Source organism: Pongo pygmaeus, chromosome 6 (genome assembly GCF_028885625.2).
Source record: "Pongo pygmaeus isolate AG05252 chromosome 6, NHGRI_mPonPyg2-v2.0_pri, whole genome shotgun sequence".
NCBI classification, from domain to species: Eukaryota; Metazoa; Chordata; class Mammalia; order Primates; family Hominidae; genus Pongo; species Pongo pygmaeus.
The window spans coordinates 116135620-116157342 of record NC_072379.2 but is presented as its reverse complement, the minus strand read 5'-3'; the positions used below and the strand labels follow the sequence as shown (position 1 = coordinate 116157342).

Sequence of the window (21723 nt, the reverse complement as noted above, 5' to 3'; positions counted from 1 at the left end):
TGAGACACTTCATAGTAAGGAAAGAAATAACTGAGTAAATCCTCTTGGTCTTATAAAAAAAAAAGAGGGCAGTGTACTGTGGTAGCTAAAAAATTGGATCATGGGTCTGGTTTAAGTCAGGTTTCCTGGGAAAGCATGAGATGAGTTTTCTTGTCCAAGTGATTTACTGGGCTGTACTCTCAAAAGAAGAAAAGTGAAGGAAGTAGGATAGGTCAGGAGAGGCAAGAATGTGGCTCAGTTAGAGACTAGTTTCAGTTTGATCCCACAGGAATGCTCTGGAGCACAAACTGCACCACAGAATTAGCCCTACCTTGAAGTAAGTGGCTAGCCCTTCGTAACTCTCTATCATTGAGTCATTGGTCAGGATCTGCTGGTAGGAATTGGAAGAAACATAGTCTCTCAGAAGAAAGTAATTCTCTGAATTATCAGCCCACAGTCACATGAGCTGGAGGATGAAATGGACAGCAGGGTAAGGTAGATATAGCCGCACATCATCTTCTACAGAGTTTCATTGTTCTGGCTTTTAATCACCACATAGCTATTACCTATGTGACACCTGGCAAGTATTTAAGTTCTCTGCTCTCGGGTTCCTTATCTATAAAATTGAGAATAACCCTTGTTTCTCAAGGTTATTTCAAGGATAAAAGGAAAATAATGCATATACAGCACTAAGGCTGGTGCTGATAAATGTGCTTAGTAAATAGATGCTTTAAAAAATGCTAAATGGCTAGAAGGCAAGAATGATTTAATGAATGATATGGTTTCTTTCAATAAGACATTGTCCTTGGCAAAACTCCACAAGTAAGGAAATATTTTTGGGTCCCCTTCCAGCAGAGCATGACACAATAAAGACATTGTTGCCTATTTTTACAGATGTCTGTGCAATTGCCTAGTCTCCAGCAACTCAGTGGTGGTACTTAGTGAAAAAGCCCAAGTGGTGGGGTGAGTATGTGATTCTCATGAGAGCAGCAGCCATGCCAAGAAGATATGGAAGAACTTGCAGAAGTCATATCACTTAGCATAAGGGAACTAGAATGGAAAGAAAGAAAAAAATGGTTGAACCCTTGCAGTAGCCGACCAAACTTGTTTGTGAGGATATGAGACACTTGGTGGTGGTGGTTGGGCAGGCAGTAGAGGGTTAATACACAAGACTCAGATCCTACAATAGTAAAGAGGGTTGGTGGTGAGCTAAAGGAGAATAGCAATAGGTACCTAAGGACCACGGCTTTGTCATTTTTATTCACGTGATGTATATTAGACTAGCTTAAAGATACAAGTACAGGTTCAGGGGTGACATCTGTGATTGGCATTAACTTGGGCCAGCTTGCCTAGAGCACTATTCTAGGGGATTAAAATATATCAGGGAATAAAACACAAATGCCTGCTACCTGAGCTTATACTTAGCAGAAAATAAACATAATATATAAGCAAATAATACACTGTAATATGATTGAAAGTTGTAACCACTATGAATTTTGAAAGTATGTAGAGTAGGGTAAGGCGTGCTGGAGAGTGAAGGTGGTGACCACTATGAATTCTGAAAGTATACAGAGTAGGGTAAGGCATGCCAGAGGGTAAAGGAGCACTTTGCTGTGTTAAATAGGATGGGCATGATAGGCCTTACCGAGAAGGTAAGAGTTAAGCAGACACATGGAGAAGGTAAACCAATTAGTCTAGTGAAGATCACCAGGAGAGCATTTCAGAGAGAAGGAACAGCTACACCAAAGGACTTAAAATAGGAGAGAATCTAGCATGTTTAAGGAAAAGAGAAAGAGGAGTGAGCAAGGTGGAGAATGGTATGAAATGAGGTCACAAGGGTAACAAGAAGAAGAGGAATGAGTGAAATAGGGGTATTAAAAGTAGAGGAATGCTTTGCATGGTTGTTGCCGACCCTCCTTTTGCGGCCTGGCTCCTGCTCTCCATACCTGCCAGATTGGAAAAAGCCACCACTGTTCACTTCGAGTGTCATCTATTTCCTGCAATTACCTTTTGTTGTGCCTTTCCTGAAACAAACTTAGCACTCTCTCCCCCATCTCCTAGTGCTAACTCCTACTTAACTTTGGAATATTCTTAGGATTTTCCTACAACTAGGATATTTTTCTTCTTAGCCTTTTCACCTCACCCCTTTCTACCTCACCTTCACCACCATGACCACCACCACCCTCGCACCCTCCCCTGATCCAAGAGGCTTTTTTTTTTTAAGAGACAGGATCTAGCTCTGTCACTCAGGCTGGAGTGCAGTGGCACAATCATAGCTTACTGTAACCTCGAACTCCAGAGCTAAAGTGATCCTTCTGCCTCAGCCTCCCAGTGGGCTGAGATTACAGACGTGAGCCACCACATCCAGCCCCAAGAGTCTTCTTCTGCTGTATGCATTCCCATGCTACTGAGTGGATCCTGCCATCCGACTCTTAAGGCCATTCCCATTAAAATGTAATTAAGCTTAACAAGGCTTTTATGTTTCTTATAAGTATCTTCGACCAGCACATAACAACTCAGCTTTGTTATCTAAAAAAATAGAGAATTTTATGGAATGACTATATTCTGAAAGACAATGTTTAAAGCACAGTAAAGACATTTACAACACAATATTCCTTCTTTGTCTTTCTCAAAGCCTAGTTTGGTGTCAAGAAATATTTGTTGAACAACTGTGGAACAAAAGAGACCTGGTTGCAAATCCAAGCCAAACATAGTGATTCTTGGCAAGGTAATCAAACTTCCTGAACCTGTTAGGCTGCAAAATCAGCCTAACACGTAATTCTCAGGGTGATTTTCAGACTTAAATAAAATAGCATGAAAAGGTCCCACATTTTATAGGTGCTTAATGATCATTCCATTTCCATCTTAAATATGCTTTCCTCTTCGTCTTGCTGCTTTCAGTTTACCTTGCTCACAATACTCAGCAAGAACCTATGAAGCTTCAGAAAATCTATTCTTTAGCTCATTACAATTTAATAAATCACATAAGTCTGTTCAACCTGGCTACAAGAACATAAGAAAAGTGATGGCCATAAAGTCAAGTCAGAGCAAGGAGATAGCTGCTCCTCTTTCCCAAAATATAATAAATACCATTCAATTATCCCCTTTTTGAAGATGTTTGTTATCCATATAACAAATTATGACAGACATGTTTCTAAAATTTTTCTTGGATGTCAAAAACACCCTATCTATATTACTGTTTTATTTTCATGTGACAATTCCAAACATGGTTTTAAACCAAATACATGCAGGTTATAATTAGCTTAAATTACTGTGTACATATAAATAAACATAAACTATTCTAAATAAAAATGATATGTGCCAGAGGTCATTTTCTTCAGATTCATAAAAACTGTTTTAAGAGCATTCCATGGCAGCAATAACTGCATAAATCTATTTTCTAGAGTTAAGCCGACATTTTCTACAACCTTGAAACACTGAAAAATGAAAGCTATTTTGACATGGTAGTAAACAATCAAGTCTACTAAAGAGAAATAATCATCTCATTTTGTTTATTTATAAAACATTGTAGAAATGTTAAAATTGGTGCCTCACTTCCTGGTAGACACTCGCCATCTAACAATTCCTGGGTGTGTAGAGGCAAGTGACCTCAGGCCAAGCCCTGCAGGTCAGACTCCATCATGGGTCCCAGAATGGGTGGAAGTGGCTTCTCCAATCTTGGCTGTTAGGAAGGCTGCAGGCAGAACTTCTAGGCCTATGAGTGAACAGCTAGTGGCACAAGGCTGGAACTGGATGCCCTTTTCCCTTGCTCCTGCTCACCAGACCCTGTAGTTTACAGGTTTTTATTACCTACTTCCCCTTACTGTTGCCCCTGGATCCTTGGGTTCAGAACATCTCTACTGCTTTGTGCTTAGAGCAGTAAAATATAGTGCAGTGAAAAATAATGTGGAACCTTTGAATTAGAATATCTGGCTTTTCAGTTCCATTGAAGGGTCCTTGATTTAGGGCAAGTTGTTTTAATCTATCCAAACTTCAGTGCCGTCACCTGTTGATATGGTTTAGCTCTGTGTCCCCACCCACATATCATCTTGTAGCTCCCGTAATTCCCACATATTGTAGAAGGGACCCTGTGGGAGATAACTGAATCATGGGGGAGGGTTTTTCCCATGCTGTTTTCATGATAGTAATAAGTCTCACAAGATCTGACGGTTTTAAAAAGGGAATTTCCCTGCATAAGCTCTTCGCCTGCTGCCATCCATCTAAGATGTGACTTGCTCCTCCTTGCCTTCCACCATGAATGTGAGGCCTCCCCAGCCATGTGGAACTGTAAGTCCATTAAACCTCTTTTTCTGCCCTGTCTCAGGTATGTCTTTATCAGCTGCATGAAAATGAACTAATACATCTGTAAAATGGAGTTTATAGCCCCACCTGTCACTGAGTTGTTTGTGATAAATTGACACAGTTCACATCTCTCCCAAAATGGAACATGCCCTTTAAGTTGGGAAAGGCATCCTATTACTGAAAGAATATCAGGAATATCATCAAATCTTGATGAATAAAATAGATATAACACATCTCTAGAAGGATTACTTATACTATTTATACCCTGGTATTTGAAGTACTTTTTATTTAGAACAGTAGTAAAAATGGATAAAGAAAGTGAATGATGATGGAAAACCAGACCAAGGGAATTCCTTGGACTTTTTTGAATACCTTAATCAAATTGAATTGTTACAAATACAAGAATACCTTATTCCCACTGGTACTCAAAGTCTCTGAATAGGCAACTCTGATGAAGATGAGGAGCAAGATGAAAAAAACAAAGAGTGACATGAATTGCAAGAAAAAAATGTGTGAAAAGATCTAAGTAAATTGCTTATTTGGGCTACTGAAATAAATCCACTTTTTAATAGGAGCACACCATAACCCACCAAACGTCCATAGAAAAAACTGAAAATCATGAACTGAAGGCATGTTTCTAGCCTTACTATAGTGCGAAGACTACTTTCTGAGAAAGCCAATCATGTGAACACTAGGGACAAAGATGAATATACCCTTCTTCACTGAGCAGTCTACAATGGACACCTAGATATCATCCATGAGGTAACTGCACAAGGGGCAGATGTTCATGCAATGACTGTGGATAGCTGGATACCCCTGTACAACACCTGTAAGTGTAATAACACCAGAGTGGCTTCTTTCTTCCTTCCACGTGACGCAGCTATGCATGCCCAAACAAAAGGCCTCTGAACTCTGCTGCATCTTGCTTCTGGGAACAAAGATAGCAAAGATACCCTAGAACTCCTCCTGATGAACCCTTACATCAAACCAGGTCTGAAAAACAACTTGGAAGAAACAACATTTGATATCACCAAGAGGACAAGTATCTATTACTATCTCTTTAAAACTGTGGAAAGCTGTACAAATTTTTCACCTCAATCTTAACAGTTCTAGTAATTTTCATAAATTTGTGAGTACCAGTGCCTCCTTTGTGTGAGATGTAAAATATTCCCATTATGCAAAGTCAAGCCTACTTGATGGTGGAGGGTGAGAGGAGGGTGAGGGTTGAAAACTACCTATCAGGTATGACTACACTCAATACCTAGGTGACAAAATTATCTGTATATCAAACTGCAGTGACATGCAATTTACCCATATAACAAACCCGCACACGTACCCCTGAACTAAAATAAAAGTTGAAAAATTAAAGGAAAAAAAAACAGTGGGGATAGAAACAAAAAGCATAAATATAAATATTCAAGAAAAATAAAGTATAGCAAAAAATAAATTTTAAAAAATCAATGTTGCCTATTATAATATGAAAAAACTTAATAAAAAATGACTTAATTTTATTATAAGAAACAAAACAATAGATTAATTTCAACAGAAAAATACTTGACATGAATCGTATCTGTGAGTTTTAATTTCAAAAAATAACAACAAAATGTACATTACTTCCTGAATATAATTTATAATTACTCACGGTAATGCATTTTATAAAATAGAGCTATAAAAATGTGTCAGAATTTCTAGTAACCAAGGGAACTAGCTTTCATAAAATATGGTATCTCAGAAACCATTGTTAAGACATTAAGATACATTAAATGTTGAGTTTTAAAGTTTTAAACCTTTGCCTTGATGAGAAAATTTGTAATGTTAACATTTGTTTCAATTCTTCTGCAATTTAATTAACATTTATCCTAAAGTAAAGACACCTATACTGGCAGGTATCTAATGAAGTAAAAATGGCCTGGCTCTATGTAAATCTAGGTTTAAGTCCCAGAGCTTTTTGAAACAAGCTTGATCTCGTATTCCCAATTATCAAATGCAAATAATCACATCTACCTCTCTCTATTTCTCAAAGGATTTACAAGGAAATCAGAAGTATATAATATGTATGAAAATACTTAGAATTGTTTGAAAGGGTGACTTTACAAATTCGAATTAACCATGTGGTTTATTATTATTGGTATAATTAGAAAGAATAAGAGCAATAGCACACATTTATTTAGTTTTATCATTAGGTAATGTATTGCCTATTATAATAAATGTATCATTCATCAGAATGTAAGGAAGTTATATGGAAGATCACTCACATGAGAAGGCTCAGTGTTAAATCTGTCTGTAGCTTTATTTCTATACTATAGTAGAGTGGCTGAGAAGAGAACAGATTCTGGAGACAGAAAGACCACCTGAGTTGATTTCTGGTTCTACATTATTTAGTTGTGTGACCATGGTCAAATTTCTTAATTTCTCACTCTTAGTTTCTCATTTGCAAATTGGTAATAAACAAAAGTACCACTTTGATAGGGTTTTCATAAGAAAGATACGAATTTGTGGCAGTCACTGTTGGCTGCCTAATTCAAAACCCGTTCTCAACCTTCTTTTCCTTTCTCCTGTTCCTCTATAAAGGCAGAAAAAAAATGTCATACCTGATTTCCCAGCCTCCCTTGCAACTAGGGGTGCTAAGTAATAGTGCCAGCAGAGGAGACCTAAGCAGAAATCTGTTGGAGCTTCTAGGAAAGCTTTGGCTTTCCTGATAAAAAGAGACAGACGTACCCAGGTCCATCCTTTCCTTCCTTTTTTCTTGTCTTTAACACAAACATGCTTCCTGGACCTGAGAGTGACATCTTGCAACCAAGAGGATGAGGCCAAGAGAGCAATGTAGATGCTATGAGAAACCATTGTGCCACTGAACCAATGCCAGTTTCCAGACTCCTTTTAACATGAAAAGCAATGAACCATAGGTTTTTAAGTGACCAATATTAAATACTGTCACTTGTAGCTAAGAGTATTCCTTAACTGAGTTAACATATTTTGTAAAATGCTTGGAATTGTTCTTAGTCATTGTAAATGCTCAATACACTTCAGCTATTAGTATTATTTTCCAGTTAATGACATTTTGATATTACAATTGATATGATACTTGAGATTACAATTGAATTTGAATAAGTGATATATATTTGTCTAATTTATGTATTATTTCTTATAATTTCAACATAGAGCTATGTTATTTAAAATTCATTGTATTTTATACACAGGATAAATTATTCTCTCTTGTAGTAACTAATCTGTCTAAAAGCCCATTTTTTGCTATCTACTTTAATTCAAGAGCCCATTAAATCTGTTGAGTTCTTTTTGGTTTTCATCAATATATTAGAATTTTAAACTGTTCTATAGTGAAGAAAGTTTTGGAAATGATGTTCTAAAATTTCATTAGTTATCTTTTAATCCATTTTTTAAAACTTATAATTTTGCAATGTTTTTAACACTAAAATGTTCATGCATTTATGTGTTATTGCTCTTCCCCAGCAGTCTATTAGGACTACAGTTTACAAAATTATAATGTTTTGTTGGAGTAAAGGTTAGCATAGTCTTAAAACACTCTTCTACCATACCTATATGCAAGGTAGTAGGGTATACATTAAAAATCTAGGAAGAAAAAAAATGAGATAAAAGTAAATAAGTTCCCTAGTTATTCAAACAATAAACAGACATAAAATCAAAGAAAATTATTCCAGGAAGCAAATCATTCAAATTGTGAATCTATATCTCACTCTCTACTTACATTCATTTTAGAGTTTAATTAGCACTCTTTACATTATGAAGTCCAAACTGATACTCTTAATTTCAATATTTGACCTCCTCCCCCACACAAATATCCCCTACTTTTCCACCCACTTTCCCCCAACGAAGTAAATGCAACAATTCACCCAACTGCTCAGGCCTAAAATTTGGATGTCATCCCTGACCCCCCTTTCCCTATCATCCCACTTCCAATCTATCAGTGAATCTTAATTGCTATCTCTACAAAATGTATAAATCCTGAATCTGACATCTAGCCACCTCCATAGATAACTGCTAGAGACCCAGTCTCCTACATCATCCTTTCACAAACATTTTCATCCATGGACTCCATACTAGAATATTTGAAGAAACAAACATGACAAACATTTTCATTTACCACTACTTCCTTGTAGTATATTAGTTAATGCTTCTTAGCCAAAATCCATCTTCATCATTTCCTGATAAATTTTTTCCTCTTTAAGAATTTGCTTTGTTCTCTGACCTAACCATATTCCTTAAAGAAGAGAATAAATCCAGAAAAGAAGCCAGTCCTGTTTTAACAGCTTCCGTGTTCCCACTAGATTTAGAAAACTGCCCTAGACTTGTTGTCTGATATCTTTCTTCCACAATCTTTTCCAACCTTGGCTATATATTAAAATCACCAAAGGAATCTTGAGAAATATCAACTCCTGGACTCTACTCTCAAAGATTTTGACATATAGTAACTGGTTTCAACTGGGACTGGCTAAAATTATCTCCAGGGAATTCTAAGCAGCAGACAAGGTTGAGAACCTCGACTATTATAATAGACTCTTAACTGCTGTTCCTGATTCTACACTTGCTCCCATAAATACAGTCTTTTCTCCTTGTAGCTAGAGTTACCTTTTAAAATGGTAAAATCAGAGCCATGAAACTTTCTATCACAATAACAATAAAACCTCAAAGACGCCTTCTCTGAAATTCCTATTTTAATTCTGATTTGCTTCCATTATTCTCTGTCTCCTTCACCTGGTTAATTTTTCTTTATAGAATTTATCATTACCTATTATTTAATTATATATTTATTAATTTATCTTGCTAGACTATAAACATTTGGAGGTCAAGGATCTTGCCTTGTCTTCCTCACAACTCTATCCCTGATGCCTAAAAAATACAGTAGCAGCATAGTAACTATTTGTGAAATCAATTAATGCTATATTAAAAAAGCAGTTGCTAATCTTTCCCCTTGACTATTTTGTGCACATGATTTCTAATAATTGAAAAAAAATTGATTTACCATTTTTATGCCTCTAAAATTATCTCCAAAAGAGACAACTAATCTCACTAGATCTCAGTCAAAATTAAGAATTCAGGATCCTAACAGAACTTTTTCAAACTATTGAAAATAAGAATTGTAAAAATATGATAACATTAACTTTAAAACAAATTCCCCGCAAAATCCACCATCATCATTTGTAATATTAAAACAAACTGTATTAGCTAATAATTGCATATTGTCTGAGTGAAAGCTTGAAAGTTAAAAAAACTCAGGAACTAGGAAGAAGAGCCTAAATCTGAGTAATATTTATTACTGTGATACAGCTGGTTTCTCACCCTCTTTGTTTTACCAGTTTCCTGTCATCAGTGAACCAAGCAGAACACTGAAGTCATTAACCCAGTGTGTAGGTGGCATTCTGACCCACTCCAGGAAATCATTTTGGGGGAATTCCCAAATCTCTTCAGACAAAACCAAATTACTGATTTCTTATCTGGCCAGGAATAAAGCTTGTGACTTACCTGTAAATGAATCATAGCTCATTCTCAGTCTGATTTACTAGTCAGAAGATGAAATCTCCTTTGGAAAGGAATGTTTCCCTCTACAGAGAGTAAACCAAATGGTGGAAACAAGTATTCCCCTAGAGAGAGAGTGCTCCTGTGAGCATTATACTTTCCAAGTAACATCTGAGCACCACTATAGGGTCCAATAGTCTGGTGTTAGTTTAGAATGTTCCACATCTATGACCTTGGGCAATTTATATGATCTTCCTGTTCCTGTTTCCTCATCTATAAAATGGAGACAATGATAGTATTTACCTTAAAAAGCTATAGAGAGAATTATACAAATTAGTGAACACAAAGTGTTTAGAAAAGTGTCAAGGCACATGGAAGTGCTATTTAAGTGTTAGTAATCACTAGCCTGGTGCAGTGGCTTATGCCTATAATCCCACCACTTCAGGAGGCTGAGGCAGGAGGTTCATTTTAGACCAGAAGTTTGAGATCAGCCTGGGCAATGCAATGAGACTCCATCTCAACAAATTTTAAAAGTAGCCTGCATAGTGGCATGCACCTGTAGTCCCAGCTACTCAGGAGGCTGAGATGGGAGGATTGCTTGAGCTCAGGAGGTCGAGGCTGCAGCGAACATTGTTCACGCCACTGCATTCCAGCCTGGGCAGCAGAGTGAGACCCTGTCAAAAAACAAACAAAAATTACTAAAAGCATGGACTGCAGAGCCAGCTGTTTCCTGCCCTCCTGGATAGATAACATTGGGCAGATAACATTTCCTTTCTGTGCCTCTAATTCCTTCTGTAAAATTGAGATAGCATATACCTCAATAGGATTGTGTATTAAGTGACAATATAAGAAAAGCCCATAAAATGAATTTATTATCATTATTATTGCTGTGATTGTTATGATCTTAGATTATAATTCAGTGAAAGATTTTTGAAGCATTGATCTCTTCCATGTCTCCTGCTTCTTTGGTTACTATTTCTTAGGCCCCTGAAGTGATCCCTTTCCTTTGGTGGCTTCCTAAAGAAATAGTCAATCCCTAAGAATATATTCTTGGCCCTCTCATCTCATCCTATCCCTTCTCCTTTGATAACATTATTACTTTAATACGTCCATTATTACGTCTTAGGAAGATGACTTCTAAAGCTGGATAGCCTAGGCCTCTCTGGGGAACTTCGGACCTTAACTGGACATGGATGTTCCTTAGCTTTTTAGATGTGTCTCTGCAGAACAAAACTTACCTGTTTCCTCAAAAACTTTTCCTCCTTCTTGTTCTTGTCTTACCAGCTTTGACTCCTCTCTCCCGCTCATCCTTTATATCCAATCACCAAATCCTATTTTTTTCAGCTTAAAATTTTAATTTATTCAGTTCATTCAAGAGTAAGTGTACCCTCGGGGTTGGATTACATCACTGTAACATGGAAATGAAAAATGTTGGCTGGTCTTTTGAACACACAATATATAAACTTGAGAGTAGTTAATTGCTTAGTATTATCCACTATTTGGATTTGGAAACAGAGAAAATAAGTATTCAGCAAGAGGGCAAGGCAAGTAAAAAGCCAAAGAGAGACAAAATATATTTTTGAGTTCAATAATGCATGCCAGTCCAGGCTTGTTCCTGGAGGCTTGCTGAATGTTGAATCCTTTACTTGGTGCCTAGAAGTGTTTTTTTTTTTTTATTTCCAACTTTTATTTTAAGTTCAGGGCTACATGCGCAAGATGTGCAGGTTACAGAGGTAAACATGTGCCGTAGTGGTTTGCTACACAGATCATCTCATCACCTAGGTATCAAGCTCAGCATCCATTAGCTAGTCTTCCTGATGCTTTCCCTCCTCCCAACCCCCACCCTCTGACAGGCCCCAGTGTATGTTGTTCCCCACCTTGTGTCCATGTGTTCTCATCATCCAGCTCCCACTTATAAGTAAGAACATGCAGTATTTTGTTTCCTGTTCTTGCACTAGTTTGCTGAGGATAATGGCTTCCAGCTCCATCCATGTCCCTGAAAAGGACATGATCTCATTCCTTTTTATGGCTGCATAATATTCCATGGTATATATGTACCACATTTTCTTTATCCAGTCTATCATTGATGGGCATTGAGGTTGATTCCATGTCTTTGCTATTGTGAACACTGCTGCAATGAACATACACGTGTCCATATCTTTATAATAGAATGATTTATGCTCCTTCGGGTGTACACCCAGTAATGGGATTGCTGGATCAAATCATATTTCTGCCTCTAGATATCTGAGGAATCACCACAGTGTGTTCCACAATGGTCAAACTAATTTACACTCCTACCAACAGTTTAAAAGCATTTGTTTTTCCCTACAACCTCGCCAGCATCTGTTGTTTTTGACTTTTTAATAACTGCCATTCTGACTCGCTGAGATGATATCTCATTGTAGTTTTGATTTGCATTTCTCTAATGGTCAGTGATGAGCTTTTTTCCATGTGTTTGTTGGCCACATGTATGTCTTCTTTTCAGAAGTGTCTGTTTATGTCCTTTGGCCCACTTTTTAATGGGTTTTTTTCTTGTAAATTTAAATTCCTTGTAGATGCTGAATATTAGACTTTGGTCAGATGGATAGATTGCAAAAATTGCAAAAATTGTCCCATTCACTCTGAAGACAGTTTCTCTTGCTGTGCAGAAGCTCTTTAGTTTAATTAGATCCCATTTGTAAATTTTTGATTGTTGCAATTGCTTTTGGTGTCTTCATCATGAAATATTTGTCCATGTCTACGTCCTGAATGGTATTGCCTAGATTTTCTTCTAGGGTTTTTATAATTTTAGGTTTTACATTTAAGTCATTAATCCAGTTTCAGTTGATTTTTATATGTGGTGTAAGCAAAGGGTCCAGTTTTGACTTTCTGTATATGGCTAGCCAGTTCTCCCAGCACCATTTACTAAATAGGGAATCCTTTCCCCATTGCTTGTTTTTCTCAGGATTGTCAAAGATTAGATGGTTGTGGGTGTGCTCTCCAGCAAGGGCTCAGAACTAGGCTGAGGCTGAGATGGCTGAAATGGCAGAAGTAAACTTCAGAAGGTAGGTAATAATGAACTTTGCTGAGCTAAAGGAACATGTTTAACCTAATGCAAAGAAGCTATGAATCATGATAAAACAAAACAGGAGCTGACAGCCAAAATTGCCAGTTTACCCAGGAACATAATCAATCTCTTAGAGCTGAAAAACGTACTACAAGAACTTCACAATGGAATCATAAGTATTAACAGCAGACTAGACCAAGTGGAGGAAAGAATCTCAGAGCTTGAAGACTATCATTCTGAAATAAGACAGGCAGACATGAATAGAGAAAAAAGAATGAAAAGGAATGAACAAAACCTCTGCAAAATATGGGATTATGTAAAGCGACAGAATCAATGACTCATTGGTGTACCTGAAAGACATGGTGAGAATGGAACCAAGTTGGAAATCATACTTCAGAATTATCATGCGGGAGAACCTCCCCAACCTAGCAAGACAGGCCAACATTCAAATTCAGTAAATGCAGAGAACCCCAGTAAGATACTCCACGAGCAGATCATCCCCAACACACAAAATCATCAGATTCTCCAAGGTCAAAATGAAAGAAAAAAATATTAAGGGCAGCCAGAGAGAAAGGCCAGGTCACCAACAAAGGGAAGCCCATCAGACTATTAGCAGATCTCTCAGAAAAAAACCCTGCAAGCCAGAAGAGATTGGGGGCCAATATTCAACATTCTTAAAGAAAAGAATTTCCAAGCCAGAATTTCATAACTGGCCAAACTAAGCTTCATAAGTGAAGAAGCAATAAGATCCTTTTCAGACAAGCAATTGCTGAGGGTATTTGTTACTACCACACTTGCCTCACAAGAGCTCCTGAAGAAAGCACTAAATAAGGAAAGGCAAAACCATTACCAATCACTACAAAAACATACTGAAGTGCACAGACCAGTGATACTATGAAGCAACCACAAAAACAAGTCTGCAAAATAACCAGCTGGGATCATGATGACACGATCAAATCTCCACATAACAATACTAACTTTAAATGTAAATGGGCTAAATGCCCCAATTAAAAGACACAGAATGGCCAGTTGGATAAAGAACCAAGACCCATCAGTATACTGTCTTCAAGAGAAGCATCTCACATGCAAAGACACACACAGGCTCAAAATAAAGTGATGGAGGAAAATTTACCAAGCAAATGGAAAACAGAAAAAAGCAGGGTTTGCAATTCTGGTTTCTGACAAAATAGACTTTAAACCAACAAAGATCAAAAAAACAAAAAAAGGGCATTACATAATCTTAGTGTTCAATTCAACAAGAAGGCTAACTATCCTAAATATATATGTACCCAATACAGGAACAATCAGATTAATAAAGTAAACTCTTAGAGGCCTTCAAAAAGACTTAAACTCACACACAATAATAGTGGGAGATTTTAACACCCCACTGACAATATTAAATCATCAAGAAAGAAAATTAACAAAGATATTCAGGGCCTGAACTCAGCTCTGGATCAAGTGAATCTGATAAATATCTACAGAACTCTCCACACAAATACAACAGAAGATACATTCTTCTCATCACCACATGGCACTTACTCTAAAATTGATCACATAATCAGAAGTAAAACATTCCTCAGAAAATGTGAAAGAATTGAAATCATAACAGTCTCTCAGACCACAGCACAATCAAATTAGAACTCAAGATTAAAAAATTCACTCAAAACAACACAACTACATAGAAATTGAACAACCTGTTCCTGAATGACTTTGGATAAATAATGAAATTCAGGCAGAAATCAAGAAGTTCTTTGAAACTAATGAGAACAAAGAGACAATGTACCAGAATCTCTGGGATGCACCTAAAGCAGTGTTAAAAGGGAAATGTATTGATTATAATTCACAATAAATTTTGAAAATATCTCCTCCTCTCCATTTTCCCTGCCACTTCTCTAGTTCACAATTACAGTAACCTCCTAATGGGTCATGCTACCTCCTGAAATCACCCTCTGATATCAATATCACACATTACTTAGCACAAAAAGGAATGAAGTACAAATTATGCTACAATTGGGTGTTGAAAACTTCATGCTAAGTGATATATATACAGTGTACTGAGTTGAATGGTGTCCCCCAAAATTTCATGTCCACCTGAACCTGTAAATGTGACCTTATTTAGAAATAAGGTCATGGCATATGTAATCACATTAAGTAGAAGTCATACTGGATTACCACAGACCCTAAATCCAATATGACTGGTACATTCTACCACCAGCAACTACCAAAAGCTAGGAAGAGGCAAGGAAAGATCTTCCCCTAGAACCTTCAGAGGAAGCATGGTCCTGCTGACAACTCGATGTTAGACTTCTAGCCTCCAGAACCGTGAGAGAAAAAAATTTGTTGTTATAAGCCTCCCAGTTTGTGGTAATTTGTTTTTGTAGTCCTAGGAAACTAATTCAGATAGTACAGACATACCAATTTTGTTTATCCAATCATCAGTTGATGGATATTTGGGTTGTTTCTACTTTTGGCTAATATGAATAATGCTACTATGGACATTCATGTACATTTATTATGTATTTGGAATTAATTTTGTAAAAGGCATGAGACTTAGGTTGAAGTTCATTTTTTACCTAAAGATATTCAGCTGCTCCACAACTATCTGTTGAAAAGACTATCCTTCCTCCATTGAATTGATCTTGCACCTTTATCAAAAATTAGTTTGTCATACTATATGTACTTGTGTGGTGCTATGTCTAGGTTTTCTATTCTGTTCTATTGGTCTATATCACAAAATCCTGAAATCAAGGCTACACATGAGTCTTGAAATCAAGGAGAGCAATTCTTCCTTCTTTATTCTTCTTTTTCAGAATTGTTTTAACTATTTTACTTCCTCTGCCTTTCCACATACAATTTGGAATAATCTTTCCATATTTACAAAAAAAATTGCTTGGTAAATCCTAAGGTTTTTAAAAACCAATTGTATGTGGATGACTCCCACATTTATATATCCAAGACCAGGCTTCCTCAAGGGCCACACATGAATATCCAACTAACCACTTAACAGCTACACTTGGCTGCTTGGTTTTGAATATGTTAATTTTGGGATGCCTATTAAATCTTCACATTTATCCACTGGTCTTCCCCCATCTCAGTAAATGCAACGACTACTTAGCCAGTTGCTCAAACCAAAAACCTTCTCTACAATAGACCTGGAGAGTCTTTAAATACATACACACATCAGAACATGTCTTCCATTAGCTTAAAAACATTTCACTGTTCAATTGCTTTCAGTAAAATCCAGATTCCTACTTAAGGCCCACAAGGACTTCTCATCACACACGCCTATCCTTACGAAGCTGTAGCCTCAGGCCTTCTTTCTGGTCCAAGCAGGACAAGAACTAAGGTAAGTGAGGTGACCCAGGAGCAAAATTTAAAAAGGCACTCACTGAATTTGCAGGACCCTGACAGTACTTCCTTAAACTTTGCTTCTTAGGGGCCTCACTTGCCCCAGCCTCACTTGCCCCATCCTGGTCCTGAGTCGCTTTTTTCTTGCCTTAGGACCTTGGTACTTGTCCACTGCCAGGAAAGCTCTATTCTCCCACTCTTATACGGCTTGTTATTTAGGACTCTGCACAGTTCTGACTATCCTATCTAAAATCTACCTCTTACATTGAGAAAGACCTTATTCCAAGCCCATGACTGCATTTAGTCCTCATAACAATTCTATTTGGTGGGTACTATCATCACCTCCATTCTACAGATAAGTTAGCTGGTACCCAGATAGATGCTAAGTAAATTGCCCAAGGGCACACAGCTACAGCTAGTGATTCCCCCAGGAAACACAAAAGTGGTTTGATTCCAGAAACTGAGCACTTGTTTCTTTTGAAGCACTTACAATCTGCAATAGTATTTTTGTTTCCTTGCATATTGTCTATCTCTACTTATTAAAGTGAGCTCCATGAGGCTCCATGGTTTATCTTTGACGTTGTCTCCCCAAACATAGTTGCACTTGGCTGTACTAAGTAATCCCTAGCATTTATTGAATGAATGCATTTAGAAAGACAGATGTGGCCCCCAAATAGCTAAACTACTTAAAAATACTTACCTCTGAGCCTCTGAAGTAAATAATTTCAAAATCTTTTATCAAAGAATCTGCAAGAAGAAAACCGCAAAAGCTTTCAAATAATAGTGCATGGCTATTATCTTGAGATACATATAATATGCCCTGTTTCTTGGTGGATCTACTTTTCTGTGGTGGCAAAGAAAATCACTGTGTTACCAACATCTAGAAGTTCTACCATCTAGAACCATGTAGAAAGGTGAGTTCGAGCTTGGGCCACTTCCACCTGGAGTTGTTTGTACTATTCGCTCTCTGGGCGTTTAAGTCATTTCTTTCTTTCTGGCTCTTTGGATCCACTGTACCCGGAAACCCCCTCCTTTCATATTTTCCTCTAGGACATCTACACTTCATAGCGAGGAAGTGATTTGATGGTCTGAAGCTTCTAAATCTAAGGTGAGATCTAAGATCATATGAAATGTAAAGGAAGAATTCTTTGGGGCAGTATTTTCTCCTGGCTCCTTCGTCGGCTCCTATTTGTGTGAGGGCTTCTTGAATGTCTGAGTGGTGCTCCTGAGAGAGGTGTTCCGACGAAGAGTCCGTCTCCCAGGGGATACAGATTTAACAGACGTTTGGCAGGGGGCAGATGAAAAGGATGGCGGGGAAAGTCTAGTCTTACTTGCCGTTAAATCCTAGTGTGCTCCTGCCACAAGTAAGGCATTCCTTGCAGAGCAAGAATTTCATCAAGCAAATACTTTAAAGAGGTCGAAAGGTAAGTCCCTGAGAGGAACTGGAAGTGCCAGCAGAAGCCTGGCGCACGAACCTCATCACCAGTGTTAGATACGCCAGGTTTTCACCTCAGGAAGCCTCAAGGTTAGGGACGGGGCAAGGAGGTGAGCAGCGCGCCGCTGTGCGCCTGCGCTGGAGGGCTCCAGCCCGCAGCGCTTCCACGGCGCTCCTTCCCGCGCATCCCTGCGCACGCCCCACCCCGGTGCGCCTGCGCCCGGAGAGCTGAAGGGAGAGCGGTGCCCACAGAGAGCTGCCTTGGCTAGCATGGCGGCGGGCGCGCTACGCGGCCTGCCTGTGGCCGGCGGAGGCGAGAGTAGCGAGAGCGAGGATGACGGCTGGGAGATTGGGTATCTCGACCGGACGTCTCAGGTAGCGGAGGAGGCCTTGTCTTGACCACACCTGGTTTCGGCCTCCCCTGGCCCTCGAAGGCGAGGCCTAGCCTGCTGAAACCTCTCACTTCCTTACATGTATTTCCCTTTTTCCCAGTGGAAATACGGGCGTTTGTACTCAAGCAAACCCGCACAAATTTCCTCCTGTTCCCCAACTGTGGTTACCACCAAATACGCTTCTTTAGGTCATCGTAGCTCCTCAGTTGGGTTTGGATCCATTATTACCTATTCCCTTGAAAGATAATTTTCGACACGAATTCTTTTCAAACTTTGTATCAGTCAAAATAAAGCCAAGAAAAAAACCTGTGTACTTAACCAAACATTATTGTTTCCTGATGAGGTGGAAACAAAAATATATAACAAGAATTTTTAAAAATGTTTACTTTTCTAGAAATTGAAAGGGCTGTTACCCATTGAAGAAAAGAAAGAAAAATTTAAGAAAGCAATGACCATCGGAGATGTTTCATTGGTCCAGGAGCTCCTAGATTCTGGTGAGATAAGGGACAGTTTCATCTGACACAACTGTCTTAAGTTCGCAAGGATTCCTTATTTTTAAAAGGTTTATGTTGCTTTTCTAATGGAAACGCAACAAATGTTAATATATCAGTTATCCTGCATAATCTTCGTTGACTGAGTCCTGTCTGCCTTATTTTCTTCCTCTCTCCTTACATTTGAAATGCCACCCTGTTTATCTTCCATCAGTTCTTCCCCCTCCTTCAAGCAAGAGGCTTACTATAATCCTATCCCACTCTGATCATTCCTAATTTTCTCTTCATTTACTCTGCTGTAATGTTGTATGTTTCTTTTTTCTTTTCTTTTTTTTTTTTTTTTTTTTTTTTTTGAGATGTTGTCTTGCTCTGTGGCCCAGGCTGGAGTGCAGTGGCACGATCTTAGCTCACTGCAACCTCCACCTTCGGGTTCAAGCGATTCTCCTGCCTCAGCCTCCTGAGTAGCTGGGACTACAAGCGCGTGCCACCACGCCTGGCTAATTTTTTTTTTAATTTTTTTTTTTGTTTGTTTGTATTTTTAATAGAGAGAGGGTTTCACCGTGTTAGCCAGGATGGTCTCGATCCCCTGACCTCGTGATCCGCCTGCCTAGGCCTCCCAAAGTGCTGGGATTACAGGCATGAGCCACCGTGCCCTGCCTGTTGTATGTTTCTTAAGAATTGGTTCTACTACATTTTAGTTCTTTCTCGTTACAGTTTTTTGTTTTGTGCTGGTGGAATGAAGCCTGAGCTAGGAATCAGAATAAATATATGGATAATTTCTTCCAGTTTATTGCCCACTCTGGTTTCTTGGAAGAGGCATTTAAACTGAGCACATCAGATTTCATTTTTAGGGGGTTGAAGGAAGGGGTTGGAGTGTCTCTCTATAGCCCTGCTGGAGTGCAGTGGCACCATCTTAGCTCACTGCAACCTCCATCTGGGGGCCGGGATTCAAGAGATTCTCCCACCTCAGCCTCCCGAGTAGCCGGGACTAAAAGCACCAGTCACCAAGCCCGGCTAATTTTGGTAATTTTAGTAGACACGGGGGTTTCACCATGTCGGCCAGGCTGGTCTTGAACTACTGACCTCAAGTAATCACCCACCTCGGCCTCCCAAAGTGCTGAGATTACAAGCAAGAGCCACCGCCACCAGCCAGAGAGCATCAGTTTCTTTATGTAAAGCATCATAATTCTGTCCTGGGCTTCATGACTTTTTTTTGTGTATTAAATGAAAAAAAATTTTGAATTACCTTCATATAGAAATGTAAATTGTTGATTATAATGATTAAAATTACTCAAAGGAATAACAAGCATTTACTTTAGTTTGGTGCAAAAGTAATTGTTTTTGCCATTGTAGATACAAAACATTCACACACAAGGTAGTTAGATGTGATTATATATAGCATAATGTTTTTCTTCTATGCTAGAATCAATGCATAGTTTACTGAAAAGTAAATAATTTTGAAAACAAGACAGATCTGGGTTTGATTACTAACCATGCCACTTGATGGCTTTGTAACCTTGACGAAGTTATCAAATCTTCCTAAGCTTCAATTTCCGCCCCTTTTAAAATGAGGATTATTATATCAAAGGGTTGTTGGCAAGGGGGAGAATTAAAATACACTTTTAAAAGACTTAGAACATGTAGGAATTATGTAAACATTACCTGTTATTCTTACAAGAAATGAGAAGGATCAGTTTGACTTTTTGGACAATGGAACTTGAGTTTGGAATTGAAAAATGAAGTTGAATAAACTCTGAATAAGTAGAAGGAGGCCCAAATACCTAATATTAATATATGTATAGTGTACATAGCATGGGGTGGAATAGGCAGAGATTTGTTTTAGAAAAGAAAATTTGCCTTAGGAGTAGTGGGACTAGGTACAATGAATGGGATACAGGCTTTTGAAAGATTAAGACTTGATATAATTGATGGGCAGGTGTGAGCTTTTCAGTCTCTTGAACAGAGCCTGCTGCTAAGTATTTAGTCAACCATTTGAAATTTGTTTTTAGTTACAAAATTTTTAAAGTTCATTTTTAAAAGGCAGTAATAGAGATATAGGTAGAAGTAGAAAGATTTCTTTACCGTTGTCCTCACTGTCATTCCCCTTGCTACTGATGCCTCACTTTCACAGGTTAACTCCTGTTTTAGGGTATTTCCTTCCAGATGTCATTATGTAACTCTTTTTAAAAATATTGTTAATTTTTTGCCTTTCAAAGTCATTATTGTTCTTGAAACATGCTTCTGCACCAATTGGAAACTAAAAATAAAAGCACATTTTGAGTCAGCCACTTTTAACCATTTGAAGATGTCTCCAGTTTTTGTTATTCTGTGTACTATCATTTTCAATTTTCTTTAAAGTATGACATATTTTAGACATTCAGAAAAGTAAGGTACCCCCTCTGGAGATAACTACTTTTCTATAGTTGATGTTTATCATTCTTATGAGTATCTTTATACTTTTACTATATCCCTAAACAATATAGTATTATTTTGAATGTTTTTGAGCTCTATAAATATACTGTGTTCTTCCTTTTGAAACTTACCTTTTTTTGCACTATGCCTGGAACATAATATGTGCTTAGTAATTTATGTTAAATATTAGAGGTTAAATATTAAGTTAGAATTTTAGTAAGAATTTTTATACTAAAATGCCACATTTGCTTCTTTTTTTTTTTTTTTTTTTTTTTTTTGAGATGGAGTCTCACTCTATCGCCCAGGCTGGAGTGCAGTGGCGTGATCTCGGCTCACTGCAAGCTCCGCCTCGTGTGTTCACGCCATTCTCCTGCCTTGGCCTCCCGAGTAGCTGAGACTACAGGCACCCACCACCACGCCTGGCTAATTTTTTTTTTTTTTTTGTATTTTTAGTAGAGACAGGGTTTCACTGTGCTAGCCAAGATGGTCTCGATCACCTGACCTCATGATCCGCCCACCTTGGCATCCCAAAGTGCTGGGATTACAGGCGTGAGCCACCGCGCCCGGCCTTTGCTTCTTTTTCTTTGCATCTTTTCCTTTCTATTTTTGCTATCACAGTTTGAGCAGTACTCTCAATAAATTGAGAAAACAATGATCTTTTCTCTGATCTCATTGATATGCTTTCAATCGAAGCAGTTTCAAGAGGAAGATTTGTTAGAGAAGACAAGTAGGGCTAGCAGTAGATGTCTATACCAAGATGGTTTAATGTTTTCTCCCAGTGATTATTATGTACCTTATATCAATTAAAATTAGGCAGTTAGA

At 38.1% G+C, this 21723-nt stretch overlaps 1 protein-coding gene, 1 long non-coding RNA gene and 1 pseudogene across 5 annotated transcripts in view; 2 read left to right on the top strand and 1 right to left on the bottom strand.

Moving 5' to 3' along the window:
• LOC129040732 (uncharacterized) overlaps positions 1–21723 on the bottom strand; it is a 55080-nt gene that overhangs the window by 32985 nt on the left and 372 nt on the right. For both annotated transcript variants that reach the window (XR_008503718.2, XR_010126975.1), the window contains exons 2-4: positions 20572–20746; positions 11016–11185; positions 10334–10451 (exon numbers count right to left, since the gene is read on the bottom strand). This is a non-coding gene — a long non-coding RNA (uncharacterized LOC129040732). The remainder of the gene's footprint in view (positions 1–10333; positions 10452–11015; positions 11186–20571; positions 20747–21723) is intronic.
• LOC129041579 (ankyrin repeat domain-containing protein 49-like) lies at positions 1605–5385 on the top strand (annotated as a pseudogene).
• The window catches only part of ASZ1 (ankyrin repeat, SAM and basic leucine zipper domain containing 1), a 76912-nt gene continuing 70825 nt past the window's right edge, over positions 15637–21723 (top strand). The window contains exons 1-2 of one of the 3 annotated variants that reach the window (XM_054495544.2): positions 15637–17981; positions 18393–18492. In XM_054495544.2, coding sequence (XP_054351519.1) covers positions 17877–17981; positions 18393–18492 — 205 coding nt within the window. In that variant the 5' untranslated portion in view covers positions 15637–17876. Of the gene's footprint in view, positions 17982–18390; positions 18493–21723 lie in introns of those variants that run through there. The other 2 variants (XM_054495550.2, XM_054495546.2) reach the window with 2 other exon arrangements.